The sequence below is a fragment of the Varanus komodoensis genome, unplaced genomic scaffold (assembly GCF_004798865.1).
Source record: "Varanus komodoensis strain SLA01 unplaced genomic scaffold, ASM479886v1 scaffold16, whole genome shotgun sequence".
Lineage (NCBI taxonomy): Eukaryota > Metazoa > Chordata > Lepidosauria > Squamata > Varanidae > Varanus > Varanus komodoensis.
In genome coordinates, this window is record NW_025335468.1 from 5263464 (window position 1) to 5277981 (window position 14518).

Here is a 14518-nt window from a genome sequence, read left to right on the forward strand (position 1 = left end):
GTAGGATTCTAAGCTGTGACCCAAGATAAAATATACTGCCACTAATTTACTTCAGCCGAAAGCAAGGCTCCACTCATAATCTAGAGTTAATTTATGAATCCCAATTGCTACACCCTACTGCTGCCAGCAGGCTTGCAACTCTGAATATAGCATTGGTGTTGGCAAAGGACAAGGCTTGTCATCCTTAACAAATGAAAAACAAAAGCACCTTTTTTCCCCCTTTAACCCAGGGACGTATTTAGAGTCTCTAAGAATATGCAGAAAGAAAAACAAAGCCTTCTGCGACAACTGGAGCTACTCAGGTAAGGAGGTCAAAGAGTTTGAACATCTGGACTGGCAGGGTGGGGGCTGCACCTACTCCAGATTGAAAATGGAGTTTTTAATGTGTGTGTGTCTCACTTCCTTTTGAACAGAGAGATGAACAAGAAGTTGCGAGATGAAAGAGATGCCTTTGAAGCCAAGAAGCTGGTTAGTCTGAGAAAGAAAATTCTCATCCCCCGTCACCTCCCCTTTGCCTGCTGCTGCTGCTGCTGCCGCCACCACCTGGGGTCATTTCATTTACATGGGGGCCATTAACCAAAAGACCTTGGCTTCCAGAGGTCCTGCATGAGGACACTTTTCCTGTCTCTCGTCTTAGAGAGAGCTGTGCCTTTATACCTGGGCCACTACTGGCTGCCTTCCCCAGACGGTACAGGAAAGGCGCTCTCCTTGACTGTTCCCTCGCCCTGACGGGAAGGGAGAGTCTTTTGCCCACTTTCAGCCTCATGCGTTAAGGCTGGCTTGCAAGGAACCATGGCTAAATCTCCATGTTTTAAATCTTGAAACTTCATCACCTCGCTCAGGGAATAACTCATGGAATTCTCTGGCTTCTGCTGTCCATTCTTGCAGAGTGGAGTGGAAGTCACCTGTGTAAACACCATGCCTCACTCTGGCCAGTAGCCAGCAATAGAGCCAGCTGAATCTTTCTTCAGTGAGCTTGTGGCTACACCCTTCTAGGCTTTTGTAGTCATGTAGCTCAAAACCAAGAGACTGAAAATGGTGGGTGGGTGGAAACTGGCCTTTTCTGCTCCTTTCCTAGACCGCCTTCTGCAGTGGGACTTTCCTCATTGGCAAATGGTGTGCATGTGTGTTGGGGGAATGGGGTTGACATGTAAAATGCTGCACAGAAAATTCCGCTGTGAGGACATAACCAAAATGTGAAGTGAAGCCAAATGAAGGCTCCTGCATTTCCACTGAAGGAATTTCTCTTGCTGCTGACTTGCCTGTTCGTGAACAAGGGGCAGGAATGAAGGATAAAGAAGAAAAGTTTGTTGGTAACAGCTCTGGTCTGTTACGTTGTGCAACAAGGAATTCTTCTGAAACTTGAACAAGGATTTAGTGAAGCTGCTAGGTATGTTTTTGTGTAGCAGGAGAGCGATGTTTCTGTTGTAATGTTTTGGTCTGTCTGTGTGATTATGTGATCATTTGTATGTCTGAATGTACTACTGTTCATCTTTGTGTTTACCAGGCCTGTGAATACATCTCCACACAAATGGGTGGCATGGATGTGTGACCCCTCCTTTGTATATATTGCATGTAATGCGTTTGGCAATTGCCATGTTTCCAGGGGATCACAGTCGTCCAGGGCAAGAATCATCTGGCCATCAAGGTTTCTGCCAAAAAAAGTGGTGAATCAAAGCACATCTAGAAACAAGGGATTAATACAATCACGTACCTGGGAGTTTCTGTAAAGCATTCCCAAATAGGAACATCCAACAAACATTTTGACAGTGCCACTTCTTGCCCACTCTGTTGCTTTGCAGAGACAGTATAAAATGAACCAGAGACAGTATAGAATGAAAGCAGTCTTGGAGGTATCTGGCAACCATGTTGTATTCCATTTCCTCCTCCCCCAATTTAGTGGGAGCCCAGCTGTGTTCTGTGGGAATCCTTTCAGCTTCAGATGTCCATGCCATGGGGAATGCATCTTTGGAAGGAAGCAGAGCGTTCACCATCCACTGACCTGAGATGATGGTTCTGTCACTTCAGTAGCTGCTAGTCAGTGGCCCGGTGGCTGCACTGCATGGCCTCTAGTTTTGATGGCTGCATCCTGCCTCCAGGGTCAGAGGTGTCCTGCCTCTGAATGGCAGTCCCTGGGGAGCTACAGCATGACAGGGCATTTGCCCTTGTGTCCTCCATATGGGCTTCCCTTGGAGCTTTCCCAGCCTGGTGCCCTCCAGATGTGCTGGACAGCCACTTGCACCATTTCCGGCCCACATATGGACTGTGATGTTGGCTGGGCATCCTGGGAGCTGCCATTTACCACACCTGGGCGACAGCCTGTTAGGGCAAGCTGCCACAGGTCTCTCACTGGCCAGCAGGATGTTGGACTGGATATGTCTTTGGCCTGATTTCACGGGGTTCACAGCAGGACTGCTTCTACAGTTTTTTTTCTTCAGAGAGTATGCAAAATCGAAAGTGCAGTTGTTGCTTAGCAGGCCTTCTGGCATTGCATCAGTACTGCTGTTAGTTCTCTCGGGTTGCACCCAGAGCTGCATGTTAACTTAACTGCAAGCAGTGCGACTTAAATTAGGCAGGTTCAGCTCAAGTTCCACTGATGTTCCTAAAATGGAGAGATGACTTCTTCTGCAGTCAGCTCATTATAATTTATTTTCTCTTTATTTTTTGTTGTGCTGCAGTTTTTGCATAGTTTCTGTTGGAAGTTGGCTTCATCTTTGGATTGGTGGGGTATATTCTTTTTTTAATAAGTGATACATGCACTGAGAATCGACCTTTACCTGATTTTAACATTTCCAGCAAGATACAAGCCTACCGTGCATGTATGTGTATCCTTTAAGCCATGCTGTCTCCAGGAGGTACCATGGTTCCCTGAATTCCCCTGCTGGATATCATGTTGTAGGTACTTTGATAAATGAGAATCATGGCTATTTTAGTCCATAGCAGCAAAAACCTTGTGGATACCCACAGCTAAAGTATCCAAGAGCAAGAAATGAATTTAAAAAGGTGAAAAATCAGGATGACCAGAGTGGGTATACCTCAGCCCGGGTGGGTGGGTGCCTGTCACCGCTTTACAGTGCATGTTTACTTGAAAGTAGGCCTACAGTGCTCAGTGGATCTTACTCCTAGGTAAGTGAGGGTAGATTGCAGCCTTGATGAATCTGATGGAGGCCGGCTTTAGCATAGAAGAGTACATGGCAGTGTCTTCTCTCAAGGCAGCAGAAGCCAACCTGTGGCTGTCCACATGCTTCAGAGTACAGCCCCCATAAGCACCACCCAGCATGACGAGTGAGTGAGTGGGGATCATGGGAGTTATAATCTAAAACTGGATTGTCTACCCCTGCTTTAAGGTGCCACAACATCCTTTGTGTTACTTCACGGTCACTGGTTCCTCTGCTGACTTGGCCAGTACAGTTCATGTGCATTTGGAGCATTGTTGGCTGCTACAGATACTTTAAAAGCCACATTCCTATTAAACGTAGTATGAAAAGCAGATTAAATGGGACTTTCAATCTGCTTTGGTTGCAGCCCAGTGAACTGTGCCATGAGTTGCCTGCTGCCACTTGAGTTTTCATTTCTTTTCCTAAGAACATCTCTTTCATGCTGTATCACAGTGTACATTTTAAAACTCCAAGTGGGGGGATCACTTTAAACGTAGTTCATAATGTGTCCTGCAAGGGCGCTGTTGGAAGCTGGGCAGCGGGAGAGAAATGGGAAGCTCACCTGCCCCCTTTCTTCATGTAAAACAGCTTCTGTATTGTCCCTGTAACATTCCGTAATCTCTCTTCTCAAAGGGAATTTGGTCTCCAGGAAAGGTACATGGTTGACTTTTGTTGTTCCGATCTTCTCGGAAAAGTAAATATTCATAATGTGGAGGTTCTGCTGATGTTAAACCTCCATAATGTGGAGGTTCTGCCACTGCCTGCACAGCATGTATGTGACATGCCAGGTCAAAAAAAAGATGAAGGTGGGATTCAGGTCTGGGAATGCCATACCCATATATGTAAGTTCTGGAACTCCATACAACCATTCTGATTATAAAATGATATAACGCACAAAATAAAACAACTGTGCTTGCATGTATCCTTATGTGGTTGGATTAGTATATCCTTCTTAAATTGAAATGTTGACTCTACAGCTTATAGGCAAAGTCAGGCTTTTTATTTGCATGTTTATCCCTTTGCCCTTTTTTAACATCAGTTTTGTATTGAGTTGCATCCACTATAGCTCTGCTAGAGGGACTGAATTGAAGGAAATAAGGTTCTGTTTTTTCCTAAGGGAAAACATCATTGCATTCTGTTACTGCCAACATATGCCCACTTTTATTACTTGCTAGTGTCACCCATACATAGTAAGAATCTTTGCTTTTCTGGAGTGAACATTTACAAGTACAGTACACTAGAGGGCAGCACAAGGTATGCCTTTGCCTCATACTGACTGCAAAAAAGTTCATTACTTCCAGAAGGCTGCTTGCAGCAACAGCAGCTAGCAACAGCTCCAGGCAGGGAATGTGGAAGTAAAGAAGTGTGCCGATCCAGCAACAAGCCTGTGACTTGCGAAAGCCACTGTCTGCAAACCTCTGGGTGACAGACACTGTATTTATCCTTTGCTTTTCACCAAGAGTAAAATGCTTACATATCTCAGTTTGTTGAATCTATGTTTGTGTGTTTCTCAAAGCAGGTGGTAACAATAGGCTGGGCTTTGAGGCCTACCTGAGGTTCATCTTCAGGCTATTGCATTCCCAGAATGGCTCTCAGTGCGGACTACAGTAGGCACGCTAGTGCTCCAATCCAGCAAAGGCTGTCCAGAGGTGGAAGCAGGTGCTCACATTTTCATCTAACAAGGGAGATGCAGCTGTGCACCTTCATGGTATGATGCTCACCTGAACCACTGAACTGGCTTGGATGTCTTTTGATGTCCCTGGAGGGGAGACCTAATCACAGACTTCTCCTGCATGACTGGAGCTGGATTGAGGCCTTTGTATGCTGAGAGGGCTCTAGAGGTGCCCATGCACGAGCAGGAAAGCTTTTCCCGACTTGGCACAAGGGAAGAGAACTTGGGAGTTCATTTGACGAGTGCTTGTGTGGCATCCTCTCAGATTACTCATTTAGTTCAACACTGGAGGCTTAGGGGTGGGAGGGAAAACCATTTTTACTGGGTAATTTTTATAGAATCTTTGAGGCACATCATCCTGATGTAGATCTGGTGAGATGTTTGGTTTAAAGAATTTGATGGGGCTTCCTAGGCTGATGCTTTTGTTGCCAGTGGATTGCATCTGTGCTGCTTCTTAGCTAAAGTCTTGGCACCCAGCCAGTTCCAGTCTCTCTTCACTGTGATGTAATGATGGACCAATCAGGTGGCAGGAATATTTGGCTTACTGAGTCTGCATTCTTGTTCTCTGGGAGGTGCCTGAGTTGTTCTTGTCTGCAGGCTTATGCAAATTTGCCAGTGCTGCAGGATAGATTTCGAAGTCTGCTTCAAAGTGTAAAGTGAAACCTTCCAATAGTAGAATATTACTTTCGTTGGAATAAGTCAGGGCTATTGACCCCTTTGCATAAATTGTCAGCACTGGAGACCTCAACCTTTTTAGGTAGATGAAACAGGTGCAATGACGCATTTTTCTTATGGCTGATGCCTTGAATGAGATGCTGTAAATGCAAGGCACAGAGCGGATGAAATACTGGGGTTGGGGAGTCTTGGTCTCCTCTCTCTCTCACTCTATATTTAAATCATGGGGAGGGGGGCACGCTGGATCAGAGCCACAGCACTGGGAGAGGACAATGTAACCTTCCCTAGCACTGTGCCCTCTCTCAGGATTGCAATTCTGTGCTCATTAACCTAAGAGTAAGCTCCACTGGCTGCAGCCGTACTTCATTCACAGGGTGCAGCCTCTCTTTTCCAAAAAAGGCAGGCAACAGGCTTGTGGGAGGATGTGGTTCATCCGGTTTCGAATGGGGCTGCTCTCATTCAAGGAGAAGAGTCGTAGTTTGGGAGTTCTGCAGCTACCCCCCTGTGAGATTCAGATGGCCTTCCACCAGCTTTGGTGGAAGCCCAGCTTGTACCCCTGTCTGGCAGGGGTAACCCAGTTTTCCTTGTCTACGTTCTGGCAGCTGCTGCCTGATTACTGCAATATGCTTGATGTGGGATTGCCCTGGAAGACTGTTCGGAAGCTGCAGCTTGTGCAAATGCAGCAGGTAAATTGATCGTGTAGCCCAGAAGATGTGAATACATAAAATCAATGCTGGCTGTCCAGTGTGCTTCACGGCAGACCCCATCTTGTCTCTCCCTCTCCACTCAGATCACTGATCCTTTTTGTTCACCATTTTGGGTTTTGTTTTGCTGGAGCCTCAGAAAAGTGCAATGGGGAACAAGTGCTGTTCCCACCCCCTGAACCTTGTCCAACTCTATTCATAACTCTGTTGCTCAGTGTAGTTTTTTGCATGTGTGCACTTATGGATGTCCAATAGGTATAGTATCGTCTGCTCAATTTCTTTGTATGTTTCAGCTATTGAAGGAAGTGGTGAAGTGATGAAGGAAACAAGTTTTTAACAAAAATTGTGTGTGTGTGTGTGTGTAAATAGCCCTGTCCCCTCCCCACAAAAAATCCTGATTAGCCCTGGCAAAAATCCCATTTTAAAAGAAAACTTGAGTTTTCACAGCTGCCAAACTATGTGCACCTGAAAATGGGGTGGCTTGCACTTTTCGATCCTCCCAGGAAGTGTCTTAGGGAAGGGTAGACAGGAACCAAATGTGGTATATTGTGCCAGCCTATAAAAGCTTTATGTAATCATAATATAATTAAGGTGCAGAACACCAAGAACAGTCACATCCAACCAACAAGACTAGAGGAACTTGCCAGGAAGTGGTGATCTGCTCCTCATCTCCTTTGGTGAGCAAAGAATGGCTTTGCTTTGAATTGACAACTCCCCTTTCGACAGCTGTCAAGGGAATGCAAAGTAGTTTATTTGCAGGCTTGCTCAGTCGATGTCCACAGCAGGCACATCCCAGCGCATTGTCCAGGTGAGGCTTCCCATTTTGAACCCCTACTTTTTGCAAGGCTAGCTATTTTTTTTTATATCTAAGGTATTTGTGCACTTTTTATTTTGTGTTTTTAAGGATGTTAAACCAGTGGCAATCCTCCACCATGCTACTTGCACACTTTCAAGAATCTGTGGTTTCAGAGATTTCAAAAAGCAGTTTCGGGTGTGCGGGGGGGATGTAAAAGGGACAGTGAGCCAAAAACGGGCTCATGATTGGTGCTGGGGACGCCAGGCCAGTGGTGGTCGTTCCACCGTGCCACTTGGGCGTCAGTGGGGTGGCTGTCACTTGCAGTGGCCCAGACAAGGTCAGCAGGAGTGGAAAGGAGATGAGCAGCGCTCGCTGAGTGGTTCACTTGCAGCTTCCCAGTAGCCGGGACGGTGTCAGTCAGCCGTCTTCGGGAAACATGCCCGCCCATTGTGGATATCGAATCCCATAATACAAGCCACGGGTTATCAAAGTGGCTTGCGGTGAGAAGCCCTCTGAGTAAGCATGACACAGTCGCTCATCATGGATTCTCATGTCATGTGAGCCCAGACATTTTGTGGGCTCAGTGCTGCAAATCGGGTGGGTGAGCTGCACCACCAGCTATGCTGGCTGATGGAGGTTGCTGTCTGTTAGCATTTGGATGGCTGCAAATGGCTGGCCCTGTTGTAGATGGAAGCTAAGTTTCCACGGAGTTATTAACCAAGTCCATATTGCCCCATATACTGTGGAGGGGCTTGCTTTGCAAACAGTGTAAGCAATACAATCTGCTCCGCACCATCTGCTCTGTCCCTCTGGTGGTAAATCCACTTGCTCACAGGTTGCAAATAAAATGATTTTCCCCAGGGTAAGCAAGAATGCTATGATTTAAAAATACACAAACCGTTTTTCCCCACATACTTATAAATGAGAATTTTCAAGAAAGCACTTGTTTACAGAGAATTGAGTAAATGTCAGAGAAACTATTATATCTGTGATTACTGGGGAGGGGAACTATTGAGCAACGCTGTGTGTTTCCTAGCTAACATGGATTTGGAAGCCCCGGTTCACTCTCAGGTGCCACTACATGCAGTGCTGATGTGTTTACGTTAAGCATCGTGACCCCAGAACACGGCAGAAATCCTGAGGTCACTGGAATGTCACCTTGTGATCTAGATTTCCATCATAAAATGTCATGCACTCTGTCAATCATCCTCATCAGATATGTCATGTTTGTGTGTTCTGCCCTTCCAGCTCAATGTTTGTTTTTTGTTATCATCTGTTTAAATGTCAAAGTTACAATGAGCCAATAAAAGCTGGTGAAAACCAGAGAAACAGCCAAGAAGGTATTGTCTGCCTTTGTGTGCCAGTTCCATGGTGTGAAGAGTGTTTCTTTGGTACGACTGTGCATCATCAGATCATTTGGAGAACCAGCCAGGGGTTTAAAACAGGCCTCTGGACCTTCTTGAGAAGCAGATGTGTATTTCGTTTCCTAAGGCTAAGAAAATAACAACTGATATCTGTCTGAAGACTGTTTTTATTCCTTACATCTTCTGTAATGACCAAAGGTTTTCTGTCACCCTAGACAGCTTTTAGCATATCATTGTGCATCTAAACCTCATCTGTTGTGTGTGATCTACATAGCTTTGATAGGAGTGCTTTATTCCCTTTTCTGGTTTGTGCCTTAAATCTGGAAGTTTGCCTGAGGATGCACCCATTGTGATTGGGACAACGTTGTGCAGCCTTTCTCAACCTGGTGCCCTCCACTTATTTTGGACTACACCTCTCAGGATTCCTGGCTATTGGCCATGGTTGATGGGATTTGAGGTGCAGAACATCTGGTGGGCACCCCAATTTAGTGCCATGTGGTTTGTCTGAATGTTGTGAGAACCTACCAATTGTGACAACTGTGTGTGATGCCACTTACGAAGACACACCGTTGCCATTTTCTGAGTCTCTGTTTTATCTCGTAAAAAAAGAAAGAGAATTCCTACATCCTCCTCAGGTGTGCAGTTGCAGTTCTGGGGTGCAGATTTAGCTCCCTCCCTCCATATCTGGGGTAGGCAACCTGTGCCCTGTAGTGGGCTTGACCTGGAAGTCGGTCATGGAGGTTGCCCATCCAGCCACTATCTTCCAGGGTTCCTCCAGGAGGGGACTTAGCTTCCAAGCCCACTTACTGAGAGGAATCTCCACTATCCTCTTTGATTGGTCTTAAGGAGTTTATACTAGCTTTCCCCAAGCTGGTGCCTTCCAGAACTGTTGGACCAAATTAGAGCAGATGCAGCCCAACCCATCTGGCTGGCACAGGCTGAGGAAGACTGCATTGTGGAGAGCAGCAAGGCCACCTTCCTAACCTGCTGGCATTTCATCAGACCTCAGGGATTTATGGGGTGCGCAGGAATGGCTACTCTCCGAGTCTGTACAGCCTCCTTCCCTGAGCTGGAGCATTTGAATAAACAGAATGTAATCTCCAAAAATACACTAAAATGAAAAATGGCAAATACATTTGTTGTTGAAATTCAAAGCATCCACTGTGCGTAAGAAGGCTCCTGCAGTGGGACAGGAGGGGCAGGATACCTTTTGGTTCTAGATCAGAGCTGGCAGGAGCATCACAGTGCAAGGTAAATGAGAGCCAGTTATCAGGCGTGTGCGGGATGTGCTGCCCTCGGATACTGCAAGTGCCTTCCCTACATCACTCCCCAAACTGAAAAACCTTCACTGAGCGATCCTGTGCACATCTACTGGGAAGGAAGTTCTATGGGGTTCAGTGGAATTACTCCCAGGAAAGTGTGTATAGGATTGTAGCCAAAACATCTCTTTTGCTTCAGAGTGGCAGTAAAGGAAGCTACTGGCTTGATCTGGACCACCTGTTGAGAGGTCCTTTCAAAGTAAGTGCTTAGATGTTGCGAAGAAAGGGACTGCTTTTCTTGGCAAGTGTCTGACCAGCTCTCTCTAATTTTTCAGGCCCCTGCTGGGAAAGAAAAGCCCCTGCTGAAGAAGGGTTCGGGGATAGGCAAATACCTAGTGGAGGAGAAGCCAGTCCAATGGTTAGAATGGAGTACGTTGTGTTGTGTCTCGTGCATGTGCTTGGTCTGTCATAATCACTTGGTCACCAGGGTCTGCTGGGTTTGCTGTTCTCTCCATTTCGCCTCCTCAGCCGAGCTAATGTTGGGCAAGAGGCGTTCTCAGTGGATTTCTCTTTGGTGAACCGGGGACTGTTGTTGCACTCGTGGTCAAATGGAGGTGCATGGTGGTGGGGTAGTCGGAGCGGGCAAGTTGAGCTTCCACCCATCTCCCGTTTGCCACAATAGCACACTTTTGCAGGGAGAGAAGGGAGCAGGCTTAGCACCAGAGTGCATATATAAATGAAGTATTGCTCAAAGTCCATTCACATACATACAAAGTCCGTTCACCTTCAATACATTGCAGGCAGCCTCCTTTGCAACTGTGCCATTATGCACGGTATGCGATTCGAGTGCAGTGAGACAGGCAACTCGAGTAATCAAGATGGTTGAGCCAAATGGTCAGAGGTTTTGCTGGCCCAGTGCACACCTGCCCAGATCTTGTGTTTGTCCATCCAGGTCTCTGTAGATGCAGGTGCTTGATGTCAGGGTGGTGGCTTTTTTGAGCCCTTCTCACAGCGCTATGGTTCTTGGTGCTCCTATGAGGGCATGAATGCAACCATGGGAAGGGATAAGAATTTACAACTCGGTATATGCTAGGGGTTCAGCTATGCCTTAAAGGGCTTTTTCCATTGTGGCTGCCTCCAAATATGAGAGACTACATAAATGGCTGAGGGTGATGGGGGTTGTAGTATTGCACAACTGGAGGGGAGAAAGCTGCCTTGAGGATTCTGGGGTCCACTATATGTCCTCACTTCCCACACATTTAAAGCTGTTGGGTCTTTGGTCTCATTCGTGCTACAAGAAAGTTGAATAAGGTCACCCGCAATGTTCATGTTGATTTCCTTGACTCTTTTGGACATTTCTTCCCACTGTTTGGGGCCTTGGGCACAGGCACCTGGTTCCTAGAAAGGTCCACCATGTCCTGCCAGAAGAGATTTCTTTAGAAAAGTTGATCAAGAAATGTGGCAAATTCTTCCCTAGCAACACAATTAATCTGAAGCAGGGAAAAGGAGGTAATTCATCCATGGAAGAATGCACAGCCTCTTGGAAAATTAAAGAGAGGCAAAAAACAGCAAGAAGCTGTGGGAAGCCCAGGGCTCTGAGGAGTAGCACAAACCGGGAGAAAGTTACACATGAACCTGCTGCTTGCCTTTTGTCCTCCAGGGGGCAGCCCTTTGGCCATAAAACTGAGGTGAGTCTCACTATCTTAGAGCATTTCCAAGCTCTGCTTTCTTCATTAACTTTTAGAATGGAACCTTACTTAATTTGAGGCTGTGGTGCAGGAGTGGGCAACATGCGACTCTGCTGTGTCACGGGTCTGCAAATCCCATGAATCCCAGCCTGCCAGTGGTCACTGCTGAGGGCCAATTGGGCGCTGCATGCCAGAATGCCTGGAAGGCCACAAGCTGCCCACCCCTGCTTTGTGTCCTGGCCTGATCTCAAGCAGCAGCTCATGGGACGTGGTGGGATACCCAGCAAAGCAGGTTGATTTCTCTATTACTTACTGAGTTGCTTTTTTTTATTATTTTTTATTATTATTATTATTATTATTATAACATTTCTATGCCGCCCCTTGCTGAAACCTCGGGGCGGCTTACAACATGATAAAATACATTGAAATACAATAGTACATAATAAATTACCATTAAATACAAAAATACAAAAATACATTGATTTACAAATATAAAATTAAAATTATCAGTATAAAATAAAAATATAGAAGGAGAAAGAGAAGGAAGAAGAAGTTGCCCTGGCCAGATCATATGTTTTAACAATTGAAATGATGTTTAAATAAAAAGGTCTTTACCTGGTGCCGAAAAACCCGTAACGGTCAAGTAACACTGCATGGGATCCACCCCTCTGCTGGTGGCTTCTTAAAATGCCTGGGGATGGGCACCTCCGTGCCTCCCAGGGCCTTCTCTCAAGGTGTGCTCCATTAGCTTGTCCCTGGGAGCTTCCCCGGGGCCATTGCTCAGGATCCTCGGGCTCATGGCAGTCAGCTTTAAGTTCAGGTTTGCACACCCTGCTGCATTTTTCACCTGTGCTATGGCAGCTGCAGACATGCCCAGCTCATCCTGCGTCTTCTCTGAGCCTCGGCTATCCCTCAAGTCTGGGGCTTTGGCACTCACACACGGAAAGCAGCAGATGCTTTTCCCAAGGCTGAAGGGGTATCTTGAGAAAAAGGGAAGCATTTCAGTCAAACCCAAGGAGAGAAGGCCATCACCTCATCAAGAAGAAGTGATTATTAAATCAGGAGAGCCCATTGATATTTGAAGATTCTTCCTGATCCTGCAAGATTAAACTGCATACCCCTGTGAGCTTGAAGATTAGTTCAGATCTTTCATCAAAAGGAGGAATAACATTCAAGCATGGCCTCACTCTTAACTCACCAGTCTGACAAGCTTCAACGTGCGCTTACCTGTTTCACACTGTTTCTATTGCTTGTTCCAGGTTTAAGCACAGCTTGTATCTTAGTTTTAGAAACTCTTCTTTATCTCCTTGCTACTGATTTTAGATACCTGGACCAATTGGCTTGTCACCCATCCACATCTTCAAAGTCGTGTTTCTTGGAAACTCTGGAGTTGGCAAGAGCTCCTTCATCCATCACTTCTGCTACGATAGATTCCTGCCTGGTATCAGCCCAACCATTGGTAACTAAAAGATTTCCAAGGTGTCAAAAGGAGCAGTCATAAGAGAAGTAAAGCCTTGTGTGGTTTGCCTGAGCTGCTCAGAACGGGAATATCTGCGACCCACACATCTCTCCTTCAGTGCTAATGTTGACATTCCTGAGTTTCCCCTTAAATATTCCATTCTATACTTAGCTTAACAACAATGACAGTTTTATGATTTAAGAGACATGGAGAATAGAGCATGGTAGCCGTGTTCCGCCTTGGTGTTTTAAAGGAGGGCATCTAAAAGTATCCTCCTTTACTTTAGTAGGGATACCAAATCCCTACTAAATGGATGGCCATTGGAAGGATGGTGCTTTTCAGTTTGGATTGCAGTGAGATACCAGATGTCCTAAGAGCTTTATCAACAGACCAAAATAAAGCACTCTCCAAACCAAATTGGGCTTTATTTCATCCGATATAAATCAAGCATGTTGGACACCTTACAACCTGAGGGCTGAATTCAGTTTCAGAAAAGCACTTGGGAGTCACATTCTAGCAAAGGTGTCAACTCCAGGAGGTCAGTGGGAGGCATTCTTGGTTGGAGCACCAGGGCCAGGGTGACGGAGGTGGATGGAGACCCCCACGAGGCCTTGTAAGGCCAGTGGCAAGGGCAAGATCAGGAACAGGCAAAGATCAGATACGAGAAGGCATGGCAAGGGCAGCGGCAGGAGCGCAACCGGGCCCTCATTGAGGAGGCTGGACTAAGCAGCGCTAGGTGGAGTAAGCTGCTTCTCTCACACATGCTCTTTCCAATCTTCCTGTTCTGTGCATGTTATCTTCAGGTTACTGGCTGTTCCTCTGTACTTCAAAACCTAGGTATAAATGTTGAAGGCACATGTTCACTGTAAAAGCCTTCCAGAGTTGACTTTTGCTCTGATTGCCATCCTCTACTTCTGGAATCACATACACTAAGCTCATCTTGGCATCATGATGCCAGTTGCTCTTGAGTTGTCCCTGGAACAGGCGTGCTAAGAGAGGTTCTTGCTCACTGCTAGCTGAGTGGGATCACTGGAGCTCACAATCAGGCTAAAGGGGTCTCCTCTAGGGCTAGAGGAAGGTGAGGAGTCAGAGCTACTGAGAGGCTAAAAAAAAAAGCTCATGGGCCAAATTACCAAAAGTATTAGCATCCGGTCACATAATACTCTTCCAGGCAATAAGTCAGCCTTGGGAAAGCCCCTTTGACCTTTTGGAAGGTGGGAAAATGCACAAAACCTGGGAAGGTGCCAGATAATCTGCATTTGGAAGAAAAGGGGCACAGCTGGGGAAGCGGATGTGGCCACGTGTGGAATTTGGAGCGTCAGATTGGAACCCTGTGCAGGCCAGAGCTGGTCCATAAACCTGAGGTTTAGCCTTAGGATTGTTGACAAACCCCATTGCAAACCCGTCCCTCCCTTTTACCCGCCCTGCTTTAGTGCCATTAATGTTTTCATCGACCACCAGTCACTTTTGATTGTGAGTAACAATCCTACTTACTGCATCCTGCTTCACAGCAACGTAGTGGGAAGGCAGATCCCGTAATCCCATGTTGTACTTACGAGAATGAGGCTTGAGCAATGACCTGCCCACTGGCTGGGCCTGCAAAGACATCAGACCTCCCTGCCCAAATCAGATCGGCTCTCTGTATTTCTGACCTTACTCACTGGACTGAGCACACTACTGGACTGGGACTTGGGAGATGCAGCTTCGAGTCTGCACTTGGCCATGAAGCTCCCTGGGTGGTTT

At 46.4% G+C, this 14518-nt stretch overlaps 1 protein-coding gene across 1 annotated transcript in view; it reads left to right on the plus strand.

Moving 5' to 3' along the window:
- Positions 1-14518, plus strand: part of CRACR2B (calcium release activated channel regulator 2B) — a 56367-nt gene that overhangs the window by 34535 nt on the left and 7314 nt on the right. The window contains exons 10-12 of the mRNA XM_044425949.1: positions 231-302; positions 414-468; positions 12640-12775. Of these exons, the coding sequence (XP_044281884.1) occupies positions 231-302; positions 414-468; positions 12640-12775 (263 nt within the window). The remainder of the gene's footprint in view (positions 1-230; positions 303-413; positions 469-12639; positions 12776-14518) is intronic.